The 22962-nt window shown below is 45.8% G+C and overlaps 1 protein-coding gene across 1 annotated transcript; it reads left to right on the forward strand.

Moving 5' to 3' along the window:
• Nucleotides 1-1750: 1750 nt before the first annotated feature.
• On the forward strand, nt 1751-22889 carry LOC106567269 (calcium-independent phospholipase A2-gamma). Its single transcript, XM_014136374.3, has 12 exons — nt 1751-2208; nt 2577-2745; nt 2941-3129; nt 5034-8094; nt 11042-12720; nt 12939-13088; nt 20898-21055; nt 21205-21299; nt 21427-21598; nt 21728-21785; nt 21905-22099; nt 22368-22889. The coding sequence occupies exons 5-12, from the start codon at nt 11143-11145 to the stop codon at nt 22824-22826; spliced, it is 2865 nt and encodes a 954-aa protein (XP_013991849.1). The 5' UTR covers nt 1751-2208; nt 2577-2745; nt 2941-3129; nt 5034-8094; nt 11042-11142; the 3' UTR covers nt 22827-22889.
• Nucleotides 22890-22962: the final 73 nt, after the last annotated feature.

The following is a 22962-nucleotide window of genomic DNA, read 5'->3' on the forward strand; positions in this document are numbered from 1 at the left end:
TGCACTCATGATTCCATTATATGGACAACAAAATTACAATCTGTTTTTCTGAAGTGTAAGATCATATTTTATCATTTAGATAGCCATGTTGGCAATAGTATAAGCTTTCAAATGATACCCACCTGATTGTGATTTATAATGGAACGTTTTTGGATTACTGAATTAATGATAATGCCAGAGAAGCCAGTGTTTCGAGGATATATTGGAATGGGTGTTGCAAACCATGCCAATATATCCTGCAAATACCGGCTTCGAGGGCATTATCACTTTTATACAACAAGTTACCAACATATACAAATAATGATTGAAATATTTTCATTAACGTTATGTTAATGAATTTATTCACACTATTTCATCCTTCCACAAGTCTAGGGTTGCTACCCAAGCCGTCTGGTTGTTCGTTCTATCAGTTTGGTTGCCAGAGACGCGACCCAGTCGCTAAGTCTTTTTGTTCTGTATCTATGGACGTGACCCAGTCCTTCGTTCTAAATGTTCCATTGCCATACTGGCTGGCAATGTTCTTATCCCTTGCTTGCTAGAATAACCACGCCAGAATAACAGCAAAGTAGCTGCATTTGCATTTGTTTAAGCTGTTTTCTAGTGACATTTATTTAGAGACATCCATAACAATGAGCTAATGATGCGCGATTTTGCCTGGCATAGAAAATGTGCTCACTTGTCAGGACACTGTTGTTCAGAGGAGCTAGCCAACAACACAGCTAACACAATCCCTTCAAACTGAAGCTGGAAAGACCACAAACTAGCTGCACTTCGTTTCGTTATTTCTAAGTATCTATCCATTTCGACTGGCTGAGCAACGCTGCCTGCCTGTCTGTCTCGTCCTGACTCCTGACACGTTCATTACCATGGGACAGCTGGAGATAGAATTTGAATATTGAAGCAATGTTACAAATGTCGGCGAGACAGACATCAAGATTTATATAAATCTCCGCTGTTGAAAACTAAATGTTACTCTGAAAGAAATGTGAGATAATGTCTAGATGCTTTTTATAGTGGAGATCAAGTTTATAAATTGCCTGGCTGGGCTAATGAGACAGTGGATTGAGAAGTCAGATGGAACAGTGTAAATAGGCATTTTAATGTCATAGATTTAGCCAGTGGTACTTGTGGAATAGACACCGACTTGAATGCGGTTTTAACCAGTCAGCATTCAGGATTAGACCCACCCGTTGTATAAACAACAACAGTGCTTATTGTGTGATAGTGGGGATGAAGGGCTGTGTTCCAAACAAAAAACTACAAGTGTGCTTGCTTCAGTTCCTCAACCGCAAAGCTAGGTGAGCTATAAAAAAAAAAACACCTGATTGTTGAAGGCTTTTTCCTTGTCAGAAAAGTGCATGGAAATGGCTTAGGAACTGTGCACAGTGTTGAGATGTGTGTGGCCACTACAACAGACCTCTCACTCAAACCCTTGTTATCGTTTTTGTTATGTTGCACCTATCCCAAAATGTTGTACTGTTAGAGGGGCCAGTTACATTAGATGTTATTGTTGTCATATCGTTATCTTCACTGCATCGCAGGCATTAGCAGGCAAAAGACCATGTTCATAATCATTCGTGTTGCGTGTTGCCACTGTCTAATAACCGATGTAAAAAAAAGAATGATAGCAAAAATTAGTTATGTAAAAATTATTTCATACTCCACATTTAGGGGGGCCACAAGGGGGTCCAAAATTGTTGTCACAGGGGCACTGGCCCCCCCTCCCCCCACAGAACCGCCCCTGCCTTCTTCTGTGTACATTGCTCGGATATGAGACATTCCGTTAGCTGAGGTGAGGCCAATGACTATAGTAGACAATTGGCGTTCACTCAAGTTCACTCAACATCGGGACTACAGGTCCCAAAACGAACTTCAAATCCCAGAATGACCTGCGACCACGTTTGTTATCAAACATGCTAAAATGTTGTTGTTAGCTAGTTGTTAGCCAGCAGCTGTCCAAATATATTTCCTTCGTTGTTATTTTAGCTTAGTTAGCTAGGAAACAATTCCATGAGCTTACTCTTACCTGCCATGAAAAACGTTAGCTTCCCTACAGCAATGCTGAAACTAAGTACCATTAGCTAAACTATCAACAATGCTAGCATTTTGTACTAGCTACAATGCAGTTGTGTAACGTTTGGATTTGAGTGTCTGCCAGTGTTATTGAGAATCACAGCTTGCCTGAATTGGACCATCCTCTGCTGTTAGGTAAGACCCGATCGCATACTTTGTATAGTTAAGGTTTATTGTCTATTGACTTTGCTAGAATGACTAGCTAACCTGGTAGCCAGTCTAATTAATTCTCTACAGTATGTTGTTATGTGACAGTATCTAGCTAAAGCAAATAACGTTAGCTAGGTAAACCACTCATACATTATTTTTTCACCTAGCCAGTAATCCAGTAATTCTAAATATTTATTTTTGTACATTTAGGGGTAGGTTTTGGTCAATGTATTTGTTCTACAAACTCACTATGTATGGAAACAGAAGTTGAAAAGTATGGTTTTAATTGAATTAAGCACAAGCAATAATCACAGCTATCATTAATACTTTATATTTCCTGATTTTATATTCAGGGCTCCAGACTGTTGCTTCAGTTAGTGCGGTGGCTGCCACAGAATGCTGTCTACTGTGAGGACATTGTTGGCTAGAATAGCCAGTGGTGTGAGTTCAAGGTCAGTGATTGGTTTGACACGACCTCTCTGCAGCGATCGGACCTATTCAACGGACCCTGCTGCTGTCAGGGTAAGATAACTCATGTTGCATATCCTGGGCTCCAAAACAAGATTAATGTCGACAATTATATTAAATGCAAATGCTACAATAAGACAGTTAACAAGACTGTGAACTGCACAGGAACATTTTGAGCAAATAGGTAGCTGGAGATCAACAGTCTATGAAATACAGAAACTGTTTTTCCTCCGTTCCACTCAATCACAGGTGCTATATGATGGAGAATGCCCCATATGTGTTAAAGAGATCCAATTCCTGCAGTATCTGCAGAGAAATCGACCAGGGAAAGTAGACTTTGTGGACATCTCCCTGCAATGCTTCGATGAGGAGAAGTATGGGGGAATCAGCTATGAGATGGCCATGGACGAGATGCATGTGATTGATGAGAATAACAAGGTAAACAGCTTGAGTTGGAACCACACTGCAAATATGCATAGTCAGCATTTAGCATGGCAAGAATGGCTATGTTGTTTGTCTTTTGTTTGCTGAACAAAAATATAAATGAAAGATACCTCAACAACAACAAAAAGGTAGGGGCGTGGATCAGAAAACCAGGCAGTATCTAGTGTGACCACCATTTGACTCATGCAGCGCAACACATCTCTTTCGCATAGCCTGTGAAATGTTGTTCCACTCCTCTTCAATAGCTGTGCAAAGTTTCTGGATATTGGCGGGAACTGGAACACACTGTCAAATACGTCGATCCAGAGCATCTCAAACATGCTCAATGGGTGACATGTCTGGTGAGTATGCAGGCCATGGAAGAACTGGGACATTTTCAGCTCCCAGGAGTTGTGTACAGATCCTTGTGACACGGGGTCGTGCATTATCATGCTGGAACATGAGGTGATGGCAGTGGATGAATGGCACGACAATGGGCCTCAGGATCTCAAGCTCACTGCATTCAAATTGCCATCGATAAAATGCAATTGTGCTCGTTGTATTTAGCTTATGCCTGTCCATATCAGAACCCCACCACCACCATGGGGCACTCTGTTCACAACGCTGACATCAACAAACCGCTCGACCACACGAAGCCATACACACTGTGTGCCATCTGCCGGGTACAGTTGAAACTGGGATTCATCCATGAAGAGCACTCTTCTCCAGCGTGCCAGTGGCCATCGAAGGGGAGCATTTGTCCACTGAAGTCGGTTACGACGCCAAAATGCAGTCAGGTCAAGATCCTGGTCAGGACGACGAGTGCGGAGATGAGCTTCCCTGAGACGGTTTCTGACAGTTTGTTCAGAAATTCTTTGGTTGAGCATAGGGCTGTTACAGTGACCGTGTTACAGTGACTGTATTACCGCCACACCGGCGGTCATGAGCGCAGTCAAATTCCACGTGACTGTTTAGTCACGGTTATTAGGCTTCTCCAAGTTCTGATGCTGCTGATGGTCATGGGTAGCCTACCAAACTTGCTAACTGCCTGGTACTCAGCACTCTATTGTCCCTCTAATCACTCTGACATCAATGCAAATGTAATGGAAAATCTAATCATACACCTCATGAGAGCCCATGAGCTCTTGTTGCGCAACATTTCTATAGCATATGCAATTGCGTGAGAAAACAGAGTTTTGATGGTCTCTATTAAAATGGGATGATCCCATCAGCTTTCTGTAGGCTAGGCCTACTGTATTTATTTCTCAACTTTCCTAATATGAAGCACATTGCTTCTCTTTACAACAGGAGTATAGCCTACCTGGCTGGCATGAAAATGAGAAAAGCGTCCTCTGTGCTATTTAAATGCATAGATAACGTCCTCCATTGGAAAATATAAATGGACTGTTTTGAAAATGTAAAAAAACATATATTTTTAAATGTGAATCACATTTTAATTTGGCGTACCCCCGACGGTTTGGGAATACCTGTGGTAGAGAAATTAACATTACATTCTGTGGCAACAGCTCTGGTGGACAATCCTGCAGTCAGCATGCCCCTTGCACGCTCCCTCAACTTGAGACATCTGCGACATTGTGTTGTGTGACAAAACTGCACATTAGTGGCCTTTTATTGTCCCCAGCACAAGGAGCACATGTGTAATGATCATGCTGTTTAATCATCTTGTTGATATGCCACACCTGTTAGGTGGATGGATTATCTTGGCAAAGGAGAAATGTTCACTAACAGGGATGTAAACAAATGAGTGCACAAAATTTGAGAGCAACAAGCTTTTTCTGCTCATGAAACATGGGACCAACACTTTATATGTTGCGTTCATATTTTTGTTTAGTTAGTAACACCCACAGTATGTATCTCTTCTTTCACTAACTCTGCCACTTCCTCTCACCTCCCTCCAGGTTCACCGTGGAGTTCCAGCCTTTACAGTCATGTACAGTGCAGTTGGTCTAGGCTGGCTGGGCTGCTTCATGTCATGGCCTCTCGTTAGACCAGTCATGGACAAAGCCTATGCAATCTTTGCTAAAAACCGCCTGAAATGGACCGGACGAGAAGACTGTACTACAGGACGCTGTGTGAAGAAAGAACCTTGACCAGGGAGGTTAAAAACAAAAAAATTAAAAACGAACCCGTGAACAGAGGAGACAGCACCTCATTACAGGTGTGGCACCTCTTTACAGTCAATATAAACTCTATTTCCTCTTTATATCAGATGTACTTGGGCACTGAGTTCCACCACTGACTGAAACTTAGTAATAGAGCTTGCTTGCACTCCTTTCGCTGGAACACAAGCAGGAAATGTACACTATATAAATTCCCTTCTAGCCTCATTTATTTTTGCCATCTGAAATCTTAAGGCGTAACTACGTAAAGCTACCACTAGATGGCATCCTTATCTGAGACAAGGCTATTGAATAGGTCCCAGTACATTTAAATGTATTGTTTGCAAGTCACCCATGAATAAATAATTTGCAATGATCATCAACCATTTTCAATGTTTTTTCATTAGGTTGTTTGACACAAAGATGAATAATACAGTTACAGAGATGGTATAATATTGTATGTTAGTAGTTTGTATATTTCTTAGTCATTCACTATTCACTGTCATTCACTGCCTAATGGTCATTCAAAAGTAAATATTGTTGAAAATCCTCCCAAAATGATGTTGAGGATCGTCCTGAGAAAATAACTCAAGATAAAGTTAACTTTGATGCCTCAACTATATCTTTCTGATTTTCAGAGTGCTCAAGGAGTCTCTGTACATCATGTGCCTGACAAAGGTTAAGATACTTAGTGATGATCTGTTATTTACTAAACATGGACCCAGTATGTGACAGGGTTATTTTAGGTTGGTTGTAGGGTACATTGTGATATATTTGAGTTGGGCTCTTGCCTATGCACCTGTTGACCTATATTGCTTTACAGATCAGGCTAATGCAAATTTACAGTGCATTCAGAAAGTATTCAGACCCCTTGACTTTTTCCACATTTTGTTACGTTATAGCCTCATTCTAAAATTGATTAAATAGTTTTTTCCCTCATCAATCTACACACAATATCCCCAAATGACAAAGCAAAAACAGGTTTATAGAAGTAAAAAAAAAAAAAAATGATATCTCATTTACACGAGTATTCAGACCCTTTACTCAGTACTTTGTTGAAGCACCTTTGGCTGCGATTACAGCCTCAAGTCTTATTGGGCGTAACGCTACAAGGTTGGCACACCTGTATTTGGGGAGTGTCTCCCATTCCTCTCTGCAGATCCTCTCAAGCTCTGTCAGGTTGGATGGGGAGCGTCGCTGCACAGCTATTTTCAGGTGTCTCCAGAGATGTTCGATCGGGTTCAAGTCCGGGCTCTGGCTGGGCCACTCAAGGACATTCAGAGACTTGTCCCAAAGCCACTCCTGGTCTCACGGTCCCTGCCGCAGAAAAACATCCTCACAGCATGATGATGCTGCCACCACCATGCTTCACTGTAGGGATTGTATTGGCCAGGTGATGAGCGGTGCCTGGTTTTCTGCCAGATGTGACGCTTGACATTCAGGCCAAAGAGTTCAATCTTGGTTTCATCAGACCAGATAATCTTGTTTATCATGGCCTGATAGTCCTTTAGGTGCCTTTTGGCAAACTCCTATCGGGCTGTCGTGTGCCTTTTACTGAGGAGTGGCTTTTGTCTGGCCGCTCTACCATAAAGGCCTGATTGGTGGAGTGCTGCAGAGATGGTTGTCCTTCTAGAAGGTTCTCCCATTTCCACAGAGGAACTCTGGAGCTCTGTCAGAGTGACCATCGGGTTCTTGATCACCTCCCTGACAAAGGCCCTTCTCCACCGATTGCTCAGTTTGGCCGGGCGGCCAGGTCTAGGAAGAGTCCTGGTGGTTCCAAACTTCTTCCATTTAAGAATGATGGAGGCCACTGTGTTCTTGGGGACCCTCAATGCTGCAGAAATGTTTTGATACTATTCCCCAGATGTGTGCCTCCACACTATCCTGCCTCGGAGCTCTACGGACAATTCCTTCGACCTCATGGCTTTGTTTTTGCTCTGTCATACACTGTCAACTTTGGAACATCATATAGCCAGGTGTGTGTGTGTGTGTGTGTGTGCCTTTCCTAATCATTTCCAATCAATTAAATTTGCCACAGGTGGATTCCAATCAAGTTGTAGAAACATCTCAAGGATGATCAATGGATACAAGATGCACCTGAGCTCAGTTTTGAGTCTCATAGCAAAGGGTCTGAATACTTATGTAAATAAGGTATTTCTGTTTATTTATTTTTCATAAATTCGCAAAAACACTTTTTTCTTCACTTTGTCATTATGGAGTATTGTGTGTAGATTGAGAAAGAAAATCTAATTTGGAGTAAGGCTGTAACATAACAAAAAGTGGAAAAAGTGAAGGGGTCTGAATACTTTTTGAATGCACTGTACATAGCAAATATTTGGAATGTAAATTTTAACAATGCTAGTGAAATAGGAACTATACACTGTACATTTTTCAGTTCTGAGAAGCTCTGCATACTGTCAATATTATGTTAGTTCTGAGAAGCATAACAAAACATCACTTGACACCCACATCTGTCTAAAAGATGTACTGGCTAGAATGGAAGTTGTGACTTTCTCAAGTCACTCTGAAATCCCTATCGCCCCTTCTCTTTATTTAGACATGTACTTCACAGCCTGTAGTCAGTCAGTGGTAACAGCAGATGACCTTAAGCAGAGGGATCTACGGTCTTAAAGAGGATTGGTCAGTCAGAGGGCTGCTATGCCCAACCCTTTCCGCTCAAACCAGCCAATAGTAACCAGACCCTACAGGAAGGTAGGATGAGATTAAGTATCAAAACAGAAACAGTGTCGGTTCTTTTGAAGGGTTGCCCTGCAGGGCATCTAATAAGAAACTGTTTCAGGATAGAGAGCAAAACATTAAAGGAAGAAAACGGAGGATAACAGGAGAAGAGTTGCCCCAGGTAAATGTTTAATCTATACCTGCCTCATATTTATCAGAATCTACTGTATGTTGTCTCAAGGTTATAGTGAACATTGTCTAACCATCCAGTACCTGACTGGACAGATCTGTGCATTTGACCTTCCTTGGTGCAAGTTGACAATATTTCTTGATGTTCAATGTACAAGTTGCTATTTTCAATGAAATTGTGCTCCTTTTTTATGCACCGCAGCCACGTTGCATTTAGGAGGGACACGGCTACATATAGAAGCACAGCCATAGCTTGTTTTTTGTTTTACCATAGAAATGAGGGCGCAATGAGGTAAAAACTATCCTCTCTGCTTCTTACATTTCTGTCACATTAAAGGGATACCTCCGCTAAGTTCTTTCCTGGGTCCTAATAGTTGACTTAGTAGAAAGTGTTTTATTAATACATGTCCCAGTATTCCCTCTCTTTTTAGATTGACATTGGTGTCATGTTTCAGTTCCGAGGGAAGAGTGGGACAGCATGTCTATTTTGTCAGAGGTGTTTTTAAAATGTAACCAGGACCACACACACAATGTATCAAAACAACCCCCCTCCCCACGAGTTGTTATTGTGGCACGTTAAGATATACCTCTCCTTGCCAGCTACCGTATTGTAGGGACATTGATATGCCATACTGATGAGGGCACATGGTTGCAGGACAGGATGTTTTTTGACCTCATGCCTCTGTTGTCATTTAAGAGAAGACTATGTTGACCTAATTATTTGAATGGCAGATAGTTGTCTTCCAAATGTTGTGTTCTGTAGCTTGTTTACAAATAAAGGCTCCACCTCAACACAGACATTTGACATTGTTTCCAGCTCAGATTGAGATGGATTTTGATCTGTTAAGAATAGTCAGCCAGCCACTCTTGATTGTTGGTGGGAAACAGACCTGCTGGGCAGAAAATAGTTATATTTTGTAGTTTAGGTAGTCAAATATAATTTATATAGTTTCAACTAAAATGCAATTATTTTCTTTTGATATTCAAATACAGGTTGCAGAAAACCAAATAATATTTGAAGGTATTTGAATATATGGAAGTTATTTAAAAACAACAAATATTTCATGAAGAACCAAAAACTACAACAGTTGAATTAGTGTAAAAATATGATCATAAGAACATGGTTTGGAGGGCTCTTAGATATTAATGTTAATATAGCCTATAGTCTAGAATTAAATACATGAGGTACATATATTTTCATAATGAGTGAGACATAAGATAATACAGTGACACTTGACACCAGCTATACTTGGTGTAATAGCATTCAAGTGATGTTCCAAAATATTTTTTCTCAAGGAATTGTTTTAATCTATGTACTACTACTACTACTACTACTACTATACTGTATCAGATAAAGAAAGACAGACATCCCTTTTATTAAAGGTAGATCATTCAAGTGATGTTGACCATGTAAAAAAAAGTAACTTTGAAACGTTCCTGTTTCATAGGACTTTGGAAATGTCTTTATAATTGCATAATAATTGGGTTATTACATACATGGAATAAGGAACAGTCGAACTCTCAGCTCATTGGTAGGCAATTCAAATGCTATTACCAAAATATTATGTAACAACATACTAATAAACTGTTGCTCCAAAAGTAATTACAGTTTTATTACAGGCACAATAACTTTTGAATGTTATGTCTTGCTGAGAATGCTAACTGTAACAATATGGCTATGTCGAAAGGAAACTCAATATCACAAAACTGCTTTCTTGAATCAAATATAAGGTAGGTTGAAAATCATGTTAGTTTGTATGCTGAGTAAACTATCCCTTTAAATATGGTGTTTGAAACGAAAACAGTTATCTGTACAAAATATATTCGGGAGAATGGACATGTACAAAATGTTCAGATAGAAATGTATTGTGTAGATCAAAAAAAAAAAAAAAGAAATGTTGGTGAATTAGCTTTTATTGCTTTTATTGTTTAAAGAACTTTGAAAAAGATGGAATGGATTTGTTCAATGACAGACATGAATTTGTTTGAAATCTATCACTTGATGGTTTCAAAACGCCATCTGCCTCATTCTCAGAGAAATAAGTAGTACTGCTAGGAGCTTTTACACAGTCAAATGTGACAAATAACAATATTTTTAAATAAAGAACTGTACAAATTATACATTTGTGACATCAATATTTTTGGAATACAAAAATGAATCAATGCAGAGATCTGAGATCTGTATGTAAAATATTTACATTGACATTTTAGTCATTTAGCAGATGCTCTTATCAAGAGCAAGTTACAGTTAGTGCATTCATCTTAAAATAGTAAGGTGAGACAATCACATATCAAAGTCAAATGTACATGATACGAACATTCCATTTCAGCCAAACTGTGGATATATAACATTTTGCAACAAAACTCATTGTAATACATCTAAAATCTATAAATTAAGAATCTTTAAGAATCTGAGAACAGTAATATTTTACACACACAAAAAAATACTGAAGTATAACTTTGTGTAACGAAACTCTTCAAATATATCTGTCAGATTGGAATAGTATAGGATATTGTGTCCTCTATTCATTCTATTTCTATCTTCAACATGCAGTTCCACATGCTGCCCTGCCGTTAGTTGAAGGCAGACAATCCAATAGTTTCAGAAAAGCAATCACTTCCTGAGATCTGTATTCAAATAATTTTAAAAAGTAGTTACTCTCTGAGATCTGTATTCAGATAGTTTACAGAAGTAGTTACTCTCTGAGATCTGTACTCGGATAGTTTACAGAAGTAGTTTCTCTCAGAGATCTGTATTCAAATAGTTTAAAAAAAGTTGTACTTTTTGGGGATCTGTTATTCAAATAGTTGTAGTCACCTCAAAAGTAAGTATTTGTTCCCCTGGGCCAATAGTTTCTTTCCAGAAAGCATAGTTAAAACTAGAGTTATCCCAGTTTTGGTGGGCGCACCTACTTACCTCTGCCTCTTGTATTTTACAGGGACCAAATGATTCTGATATCTAGGCCTAAGCCAATACAGGCCCACCTCCTAGCCCACTGTTGGTTGTCTTTGTCCCCAGCCGGCTACATCCAAGCTAAAGATGGGTCGGTTCCTCAACATAAACCTGTGTGTGAGTCACCTGGGAGGGAAGACGTTAAGACTGTTCTGCAAGCTCAGGTACCTCATAACCATCCTTAGAACATTCCCTCACCTGTCCAAGACACCCTTAGCCTTGGACTTCCGTAGCTGCTCCTTGCATTCCTCTCCCCTGCCTCCCAGCTTTGCAAGGAAAGGAGCCCCCAAGAGCTTGAGGTTCAAACACAGGAGCTTGACCGCTGAGTACCTCCTTGGGGGTGGTACTAGAGGGGTGAGATACTCCCAGGCGGCCCGTGTCTATTCAACCTCTAGTAGGGATGTGTTGAAGGCTGAGGCCCCCATCGGGGTCCTTCACGAGGACAGCCTTCAGGAGGACAGCCAGACACCCTTTCAGCTGAGCATGCTTTGTCTGGGTGATTCTTTTAATCGCCTCTCCAGACACATCAATATTTACTTCAGGAGAAAGGATGTGACCCAGCTGTCCTCTGTTGCTGGGAATGTGGGGTTTGTCGTCACAACTCAGGAGAGTCTGGGCAGCAGGCCACAGAGGCGTAATCAAAGTAACAGGGCAGCCAGGGAGAGAAGAGCATCGGAGGACAGTGAGACAACAACACAGCAGCCTTTGGAAAATGAAAACGATCTTGAGACGTCAGACAGCCAGACAGAGACAAGCTCCGCCCCCCAGCGATATGGTGGACTCCAGTTATTTCACATCAGTTCCATTGCCACCAGGTTTGGGGAAAGTTACAGTTATGTTGCTCATCACATAAACTCATCACATGAACACCTAAAGTCAGTGTTCACCAAAGGTTTGGCACAGGACGTCCTAGGTTCAACTCTGGAGGATCTGTCTTCAAGCAGAGTGTCGATGAGGAGGAGGAAAACAATAAAAATAAGTTACATTGAAAGTGTAAAGGAAACTGAAGTGGCTCATTTAAAGACTAGTGCAGCTGTAGCTCAGACTACAGCCATTCAGAAACCAGCCATTGAAAGTGCTAATATCTCCAACAACTGGGAGGGAGAGGCAGAGGGCTACCTTCACTTTGCCCAGCACGTCAACAGATACTTTGGAGCCAAAACAGTTACAGACGAAACTGAACTACCACCACCTCAAACAGAACATCTGGTTGCGGACCACATGCCAAACAGCAGGACGTATCAACAGCAGTGTTCTAAATCTTCTACCTCCAGACATGAACAATCACCCACAGGGCTAAAGCAGGAAGATCCACCCATCCGTCCCAAATCCCTTTTCCACATCAGTAACATCACAACCAGTTTCGGTGAGAACTATGCATACATGGCTAATTACGTCAACAGCTATTTCAAAGGCAGCTATGATGCCGTGGAGGGGGAGGAGTTAGAAAGAGGTCCCATCGAGGAACGCAGGGGAGAATGGGAGATGGAGTATGGATCCGTTAGGGTCCCGAAACCAAAGCCTGCTGTATCCTTCATGGAGTGCCTTCTCAATCCCAGTAGTGCCATCCCCAACCTCCTGGGAGGGTATCTGGGGGGCTCCTGGGCTCAGAGCAACCAGGCCCAGCCTGCCTCTATGCTTAGTGAGGCCACACTTAGAAGAATGGTGAGTCACCTTCAACACAACCAGGAAATGCAAAGTATCTGTGTGCTTGCTTCTGCTTTTAGATTAATTTACATCAACCAGATTAACATGAACATGTTTTTTGCTATTGTAGAACCAGATACTGAAATATTGATCTTACCAAATGTTACCTGATTGAATTTAAAACAAACAGAGAGCATATCCTCCTTTAGCTCTCAATGTGATCATTCCTTCCTCAGGTGATGGGCAGGAGACAGGCAGAGGAGCTGACCCGTGCTTTGGTGTTCAGTCTACAACAGGCCTTCTCTCCTGAGGCCATCACCGAAGTTGTCGATGAGCTCAACACACACCTCATCCGACACCCAGGATGCAAAGCAGTGGTGTGGCAGGTTTGTACCTCAGTGAATGTCTTTACAAGACCAGGTACTTTAAGAGTTTGCATAGGGTTGTGACGGTAATTGAATAACCATGTAACTTACAGTTATGGATGAAGAAGGCCATGAAAATAAAATAACCAGTAAAACCATTTAAATAAGTCTACATTCATTTTTGATTTATTTTTATTAAAGTTTATATGAAAATAAAGTTATCTAATAGCAGGAGTGTTTAGTAATGATTATAAGTAATAGTTTTGCTAACTTTGTCTACATCTCCTCCTCTTTCCAACTGTCGTTTGATGCTCTTTTATACAATTCACTTTGTCATCGCTTGCTAGTAAATAAATAAATCGGTCTTCTTTTAAAACAGGTTGGCTGTGTCTGACTATTCATCATTAGGCTGTGGACAGGCTGATCATTAGGCTGTGGACAGGCTGATCATTAGGCTATGGAGAGCAGGGGCGGTTCTGTGGGGGGCCAGTGCCCCTGTGACAACAATTTTGGACCCCCTTGTGGCCCCCTTAAATGTGGAGTATGAAATAATTTTTACATAACACATTTTTGCTATCGTTCTTTTTTTACATCCATTATTAGACAGTGGCAACACGCAACACGAATGATTATGAACATGGTCTTTTGCCTGCTAATGTGAAGAAAACGATATGACAACAATAACGTCTAATGTAACTGGCCCCTCTAACAGTACAACTGGCCCCAGCTTGCCCCCCCCCCCCCCCAGTTGAAATGGTCTAGAACTGCCACTGATGGAGAGGCTGATCATTAGGCTGTGGACAGGCTGATCATTACACTGTGGAGAGGCTGATCATTACGCTGTGGAGAGGCTGATCATTAGGCTGTGGACAGGCTGATCATTAGGCTGTGGACATGCTGATCATTAGGCTGTGGACAGGCTGATCATTACGCTGTGGAGAGGCTGATCATTAGGCTGTGGACAGGCTGATCATTACGCTGTGGAGAGGCTGATCATTAGGCTGTGGAGAGGCTGATCATTAGGCTGTGGAGAGGCTGATCATTAGGCTGTGGAGAGGCTGATCATTAGGCTGTGGAGAGGCTGATCATTAGGCTGTGGACAGGCTGATCATTAGGCTGTGGACAGGCTGATCATTAGGCTGTGGACAGGCTGATCATAAGGCTGTGGACAGGCTGATCATTAGGCTGTGGACAGGCTGATCATTAGGCTGTGGACAGGCTGATCATTAGGCTGTGGACAGGCTGATCATTAGGCTGTGGACAGGCTGATCATTACGCTGTGGAGAGGCTGATCATTAGGCTACGGAGAGACTGATCATTAGGCTACGGAGAGACTGATCATTAGGCTACGGAGAGACTGATCATTAGGCTGTGGAGAGACTGATCATTAGGCTACGGAGAGACTGATCATTAGGCTACGGAGAGACTGATCATTAGCCTGTGGAGAGGCTGATCATTAGGCTACGGAGAGACTGATCATTAGGCTACGGAGAGACTGATCATTAGGCTGTGGAGAGACTGATCATTAGGCTGTGGAGAGGCTGATCATTAGGCTACGGAGAGACTGATCATTAGGCTGTGGAGAGACTGATCAATAGGCTGTGGAGAGGCTGATCATTAGGCTACGGAGAGACTGATCATTAGGCTGTGGAGAGACTGATCATTAGGCATTAGGGCCAGCTATGGAGAGGTTTCCTGCATGTTCTTCTATTTTCGAATGGTTGTCAATTTCATCTTCATATCCTATATCACAGCTGCCTCTATCTCCCCCTTAAAACTTTTCTCGTCAATTTATATTATAGACTACATTGATTAAGCGTCATCCTATAACGTAGACAATTTATTTGAAATCCTACAGAACGGATTTTTCCGACTTTTTTTCATATGTTTTTGGGAAAGGACAATTGTTATTTACTTATGTGTCTGAATGAGATGCTGTTCGTTGATTTATGGATTCTTTTAGGTCAGTGGGTTGGTGTGCGTGTATGAGTTCACAAATTCTTTATGTCCATTCAGAAATTTTCCTAAAATAGGCCTTCATCTCTTTAATCAGAAAGAAAACTGTCTTGTTGCAGGGGCGGAGAAAAACAACAGGTGTGTCACGGCTGTCTAGGACCGGTGGAGATGTGGAATCAGGAGCAGGAGACAGAGGGCCGGAGCAACTGTGTTTTAATAATATTAGTAACACGCAATAGCCGTAGGGCACCAGGCGCGTGGCGAAGTCTGCCAGGGGAAAAACACCTTCCCAAAATAAGCGCACTGGAAACAAAAAGCAATAATAATCGACAATAACAATTTACAATCACAACTGTCCTGAGTGGACAATAAACAATCCCGCACGAGAACCCCAACTGAAAATACACACTAAATAACCCCCCACTAATGACAAACACAAAACAGGTGCGAGATAGACAGACAGACAGACAAAACCAAAAGACACAGAAACAACGATCGGTGGCAGCTAATAGGCCGGCGACGACGACCGCCGAGCGCCGCCCGACCGAGGAGGGGCGCCACCTTCGTTAGATACTGTGACAGTACCCCTCCCCTGCCTCGGGGACGGCCCGGAGGGCGAGGCGCCGGCCGATCCGGACGGCGACGGTGGAATTCTTGTAGCATAGGTGGATCTAGAATGTCCGCCGCCGGAACCCAGCACCTCTCCTCCGGACCGTACCCCTCCCAGTCCACGAGGTACTGCAGGCCCCCGACCCGACGTCGGGAGTCCAGGATGGCTCGGACTGTGTACGCCGGGGCCCCCCGATGTCCAGGGGGGGCGGGGGGACCTCCAGCACCTCATCGTCCTGCAGTGGACCAGCTACCACCGGCCTGAGGAGAGACACATGAAACGAGGGGTTAATACGGTAATATGAAGGGAGTTGTAACCTGTAACACACCTCGTTTATCCTCCTCAGGACTTTGAACGGCCCCACAAACCGCGGACCCAGCTTCCGGCAGGGCAGGCGGAGAGGCAGGTTCCGGGTCGAGAGCCAGACTCCTGTCCCCCGGATTATACACGGGGGCGTCACTGCGGTGGCGGTCAGCGCTCTCCTTGTGATGTTCACCAGCCCTCCTTAGGCACTCCTGGACACCATTCCAGGTCTCCTGAGAGCGGTTCACCCATGCCTCCACTGCAGGAGCCTCCGTCTGGCTCTGTTGCCATGGCACCAGGACCGGCTGATACCCCAATACCACCTGGAAGGGTGATAGGTTGGTAGAGGAGTGGCGCTGAGAGTTCTGGGCCATCTCGGCCCATGGCACGAACTGCGCCCACTCCCCTGGCCGGTCCCGGCAATACGACCGCAGGAACCTGCCCACATCCTGGTTAATGCGCTCCACCTGCCCATTACTCTCGGGGTGGAACCCCGAGGTCAAGCTGACCAAGACCCCCAGCCTCTCCATAAACGATCTCCACACCCTGGACGTGAACTGGGGACCCCGATCAGATACGATGTCCTCGGGCACCCCATAGTGCCGGAAGACATGGGTGAACAGGGCCTCCGCGGTTTGCAGGGCCGTAGGAAGACCGGGCAAAGGGAGCAGACGGCAGGACTTAGAGAACCTGTCCACAACGACCAGGATCGCCGTATTCCCCTGGGACGGCGGGAGATCCGTGAGGAAATCCACCGAGAGGTGAGACCAAGGCCGCTGTGGAACGGGGAGGGGCTGTAATTTCCCTCGAGGCAGGTGCCTAGGAGCCTTGCACTGAGCGCATACCGAACAGGAAGAGACATAACGCCGAACATCCTCAGCCAAGGTGGGCCACCAGTACCTTCCCTTCAGGCCCCGCACTGTCCGTTCCACCCCAGGATGACCCGAGGAGGGTAGAGCGTGGGACCATCAGATCAGGCGATCGCGAACACCAAGCGGAACGTATTTCAGGCCCACGGGACATTGAGGAGGAGTGGGTTCTGACCGACCCGCCCGCTCGATGTCCGCATCCACCTCCCATACCACCGGTGCCACCAGACAGGAGGCGGGGAGTATGGGAGTGGGATCGATGGTCCGCTCCTCGGTGTCGTAGAGATGCGACAGTGCGTCAGCCTTCCGGTTCCGGGAACCTGGAATGTACGAGAGGGTAAAGTGAAACCTCGTAAAAAAACATGGCCCACCTTGCCTGACGGGATTAAGCCTCCTCGCTGCCCGAATATACTCCAGGTTACGGTGGTCGGTCCAGATGAGAAAAGGGTGACGTGCCCCCTCAAGCCAATGTCTCCACACCGTCAAAGCCCTGACCACGGCTAACAGCTCCCGGTCCCCCACATCATAGTTGCGCTCCGCCGGGCTCAGCTTCTTAGAAAAGAAGGCACATGGGCGGAGCTTCGGAGGAACGCCCGAGCGCTGCGATAGCACAGCTCCTACCCCAGCCTCGGACGCGTCCACCTCCACTATGAATGGCAAGGAGGGGTCCGGATGCGCCAGGACAGGTGCATTGGTAAACAGAACCTTCAGACGATGGAAGGCTCTGTCCGCCTCTGCTGACCATCGTAGCCGCACCGGCCCCCCCTTCATCAGTGAGGTAATGGGAGCCGCCACCTGGCCAAAACCCCGGATAAACCTCCGATAATAATTAGCGAACCCCAAGAACCGCTGCACCTCCTTCACAGTGGTTGGGGTTGGCCAATTACGCACAGCCGTCACGTGGTCACACTCCACCTCTACCCCCGAGGTGGAAATGCGATATCCTAGAAATGAGACGGCTCGTTTGAAGAACTCACATTTCTCAGCCTTGACGTATAGGTTATGCTCCAGCAGCCGCCCAAGCACTTTACGCACGAGGGACACATGCTCGGCGCGTGTGGCGGAGCAAATCAGGATGTCATCGATGTACACCACCACACCCTGCCCGAGCATGTCCCGAAGGACCTCGTCCACAAAGGATTGGAAGACAGCGGGAGCGTTCTTTAACCCATACGGCATGACGAGGTACTCATAATGGCCCGATGTGGTACTAAATGCGGTTTTCCACTCGTCTCCATCTCGGATACGCACCAGGTTATATGCGCTCCTGAGATATAATTTCGTGAAGAAGCGCGCCCCGTGAAATGACTCCACTGCCGTAGCAATGAGAGGTAGCGGGTAACTGAAACCCACTGTGATAGCATTTAGACCTCTATAGTCAATGCACGGGCGCAGACCTCCCTCCTTCTTCACAAAAAAAAAAGCTCGAGGAGACGGGGGACTTAGATGGCCGAATGTATCCCTGTCTCAAGGACTCAGTGACGTATGTATCCATAGCCACTGTCTCCTCCTGAGACAGAGGATACACGTGACTCCTAGGAAGAACCGCGTCGGCCTGGAGGTTTATCGCACAATCCCCTCGTCGATGGGGGGGTAATAGAGTCGCCTTCGTCTTACTGAAGGCGATAGCCAAATCGGCATACTCTGAGGGAATGTGCACGGTGGAGACTTGGTCTGGACTCTCCACCGTAGTCGCATCGATGGAAACTCCTATGCACCTACCTGAGCACTCCCTCGACCACCCCGTAAGAGCCCTCTGTCTCCACGAAATCTGCGGGTTGTGCGTGGCTAGCCAGGGGATTCCCAGTACCACCGGAAACGCTGGGGAGTCAATGAGGAACAGGCTGATATGCTCCTCATGACCCCCCCACGTCTGCATAACCAGTGGCACTGTGACCTCCCCTACTTGGCCTGACCCTAGCGGTCGACTATCTAGGGCGTACACAGGGAAGGGGTGGTCCAGCTGAACCAGGGGAATCCCTAACCTCTTCGCTAACCCACGGTCCATAAAACTCCCAGCTGCACCTGAATCGACTAGTGCCTTATACTGGAAGTGAGGGGAAAAATCAGGAAAACAAACAGAGGTGTACATGTGGTCGACAGGGGGCTCTGGGTGTGGCTGGTGCGGACTCACCTGGGGGTTCGAAGTAGTGCTCTGCCTGCCCTCCGAACTCCCGGGGGGACCACTCCAGCACCGGTCCACAGTGTGTCCTCTGCGTCCACATCGGGTGCAGGAGAGACCCCCCCCTCCGGTCCTCCTCGACGCAGTCCCCCCTATCTCCATGGGCTGTGGAGCGGGGTGACTGGGAGGCGGAACGAACAGGCCCCGACTGGAACGTCCCCAGGAAGCCAGCAGGTTGTCCAGTCTAATGGACAAATCCACCAGTTGGTCTAGGGTGGAGGCGTTGTCCCTACAGGCCAGCTCCCGGCGGACGTCCTCGCGAAGGCTACACCTATAGTGGTCTATCAAGGCCCGCTCGTTCCACCCCGATCCAGCGGCGAGAGTCCGGAATTCTAGGGCGAAATCCTGAGCGCTCCTCGTCTCCTGTCTCAAGTGGAATAGCCGCTCACCTGCCGCCTTGCCCTCCGGGGGATGATCGAAAACCGCCCGGAAGCGGCGGGTGAACTCAGGGTAGTCGCCCCGAGCCGAGTCTGGGCCATCCCAGACCGCATTGGCCCATTCCAGGGCTCGACCCGTGAGACAGGAGACGAGGACGCTCACCCTCTCTTCGTCGGAAGGGGGGGGGGGCGGACGGTCGCCAGGTATAGTTCCAATTGGAGCAAGAACCCCTTGCACCCAGCGGCCGTCCCATCGAACTCCCGGGGAGGAGTAATCCGGATACCACCGGCGACCGCTTCAGGGGGTGTGTGTAGGGGCGCAGGGTGAGGGACCGGAGCTGGTCCAGCTGGGGAAGCACCTCTCTCCCAGTTCTCCAACCGGGCCAACACCTGGTCCATGGCTGAGCCTAGGCGGTGGAGGAGGCTGGCGTGTTGAGAGACCTGCTCAGCCATGGACGGCGCTTCTGCTCCTGCTGACTCCATATTGGGTGCGGGATTCTGTCACGGCTGTCTAGGACCAGTGGAGATGTGGAATCAGGAGCAGGAGACAGAGGGCCGGAGCAACGGTGTTTTAATAATATTAGTAACACGCAATAGCCGTAGGGCACCAGGCGCGTGGCGAAGTCTGCCAGGGGAAAAACACCTTCCCAAAATAAGCGCACTGGAAACAAAAAGCGCACGGGGCGCAGCCCGGCAATAATAATCGACAATAACAATTTACAATCACAACTGTCCTGAGTGGACAATAAACAATCCCGCACGAGAACCCCAACTGAAAATACACACTAAATAACCCCCCACTAATGACAAACACAAAACAGGTGCGAGATAGACAGACAGACAGACAAAACCAAAAGACACAGAAACAACGATCGGTGGCAGCTAATAGGCCGGCGACGACGACCGCCGAGCGCCGCCCGACCGAGGAGGGGCGCCACCTTCGTTAGATACTGTGACAAGGTGCCAGTTTTGCGTTTCCTTTCTTATTAAATGTGGTGCCAAGCTCCTTTCATGATTCATCAAACTGTATAGGATGCATAGCCTACATCTTAATATTGTCAATAGCATATTATTTTTCCAGTAGTATATGACTTTTTGCTCATTACTGCGCCCTCTCTAGCCACTTTGAACAACATTTTGCCACAGAGAATGACCACAGCAGCATTGGTGACGTCATACAAATTGTTCGGAAAAGTGGATGGAAACACGCATCAGACTTGGTGTGTCAAGACGTGCGTCAAAAACGGAATCTGGATTTTTTTTCTTCAGAATTCCTCTCCAATCTGACATTGTATACTAGACTAATATTTAGACCTAATAATAACTTGAATACTAATAATGAAATGCTACTGATAATAACATAGTGTAATGGTAATAGTGAGGTTGCAGAGACAAGTCAAGTGTCCCCCCCTCACAACCAAGAGAACCATAATCCAAGAAGATTATAGATGATGATGCCTATGTTGTGATTTTTTTCATCAGTCATGTACTACTTCAATCATCTCCAATTAAATAATATGTCCTTCATTCCAGGAGAAAGCTGCTGTTCAGCTCTTAAGACAACGGCGCAGCCATAGAGAAGACCAGGAACTTCAGTGTGTCATTAGGGAAACCTTGGCTCTGATTGGCTATGTGGATCCAGTCAAAGGTCGTGGAATCCGAGTGCTCTCAATCGATGGTGGTGGCACAAGGTACTGATCCTTCTCCCCATGGGTAACCTACTGAAGTATTACAATGAACTGTAACTGTTATAAAGGCATACAAGCACTTTTTATTAAATGGTAGTTAAAACATTTTTCTCTTGAATCACTTTTCTGTTTTCTCTCCTGTCTCTTTTCAGAGGGGTGGTGCCACTGCAGGTCCTCAAGCAGCTGGAAGCGGAAACAGGCAAACAGGTTCACCAGCTGTTTGACTACATCTGTGGAGTGAGCACAGGTAAGAAAAACCCTGACTCACCTACACATCTAGGACTCCCAAACAACACCTGAGCTTGAATCATTTAACCATTGTCATGCAACTGATTTGTCTTTTCCTGTCTGTTTGTCCGTCTTTTGTGTGGCAGGGGCAGTGTTGGCCTTCATGCTTGGCCTGGCCCGTTTCTCTCTAGAGGAGTGTGCAGATATGTACCGTCGTTTTGGCTCGGATGTGTTCCGTCAGAACCCCTTGGTGGGCACAATGAAGATGGGCTGGAGTCACTCCTACTACAGCACCGAGACCTGGGAGATGATACTGAGGTATGCCAGTTTTTACTGTACAGTCAACCATGCTTGAATCATAATGAAGAATTCCTGAATTCTTAAAATGTCAAACCATGGTTCTGCTCACATCTGTGTACTGTTTGTATTTCATTGGACCTTCTACAGAGAGAAGATGGGCGACCGAGTTCTGATTAAAACAGCCAGAGATGAGTTGAGCCCCAAGGTAATGTCACTATTCACTCTGCCCTCTTAAGCAATTGTTAATATTATGTGAATGTGTTACCCATTCGTACATTTATATGGTGAAAATTGACCATGGTGTTTTTCTAAATGGTTGTTCAGGTGTCAGCGGTGAGCGCCGTGGTGAACTGGGGGACCAGTCCCAAGGCCTTTATCTTCAGGAACTATAACCACAGCCCAGGCCGTCTCAGCCGCTACGCAGGGGGGTCTGGGTACCAGATGTGGCAGGCGGTGAGAGCGTCGTCCGCCGCCCCGGGATACTTCCAGGAATTCCCCTTGCACAGTGACATCCATCAGGTAAGACTTTATTGGCTTCTTCTCTCTGTTTCTGATAGCCTATGCTGACTGAGACTGTGGTTTAATAGAGCTATAAAAGCACTGCATAGATCAAGCTAATGCCCTTACACTTTCTGTTGTTTGAGAGGGGTGTGGAATTCACGACCCTTGATAGGAAAGATATGTGCAAAACTGTAATGTGTTTTTAATTCAGAGTGAGATGCCCCATGTACAATGAAATTCATTGCGTACCAACAATTCCTGACTATTAATGCATGTCCCTTTGTAGGACGGTGGCCTCATTCTAAACAACCCTTGTGCCCTCGCCGTCCACGAGAGCCGTCTCCTGTGGCCCAACCAGCCTTACCAGTGTGTCCTGTCGCTTGGCACCGGTCGCTATGACAATGCTAAGCGGAGCCCGGGCACCTCCACCAGCCTGCGTGCCAAGATCAACCACTTGATCTGCAGCGCCACCGACACAGAGGGGGTCCACACCCTCCTGGACGACTTGCTGGCCCCAGATGTATACTTCAGGTTCAACCCCATGCTGAGTGCCGAGGTATCCCTAGATGAGAGTAGCATCAGGGCCATGGAGCAGCTGCAGGCTGACACCCAGCTCTACCTGGACAGGAACAAGCCCAAGATGGCCAGGCTGTGTAAGGTGCTGGGGCAGGAGCGCACTGCGCTGAGCCACACCAAGGACTGGGTCAGTGAGAGAGCCTGGGAGATGCAGCAGAGCTGGGTTTGAGGGTCATAGGTTAGGTTAGGTTAGGTTTTGTTACTCAGTGCCTGTAGTTTTATACCCTGTTTTTATTTTTAAAACGTTGGAGCAAACTCTTCCTTTCACCCAAATGCACACATATACCTTTCTGTTTAAATTACTG

Source organism: Salmo salar, chromosome 13 (genome assembly GCF_965601325.2).
Source record: "Salmo salar chromosome 13, fSalSal1, whole genome shotgun sequence".
Classification (NCBI taxonomy): domain Eukaryota; kingdom Metazoa; phylum Chordata; class Actinopteri; order Salmoniformes; family Salmonidae; genus Salmo; species Salmo salar.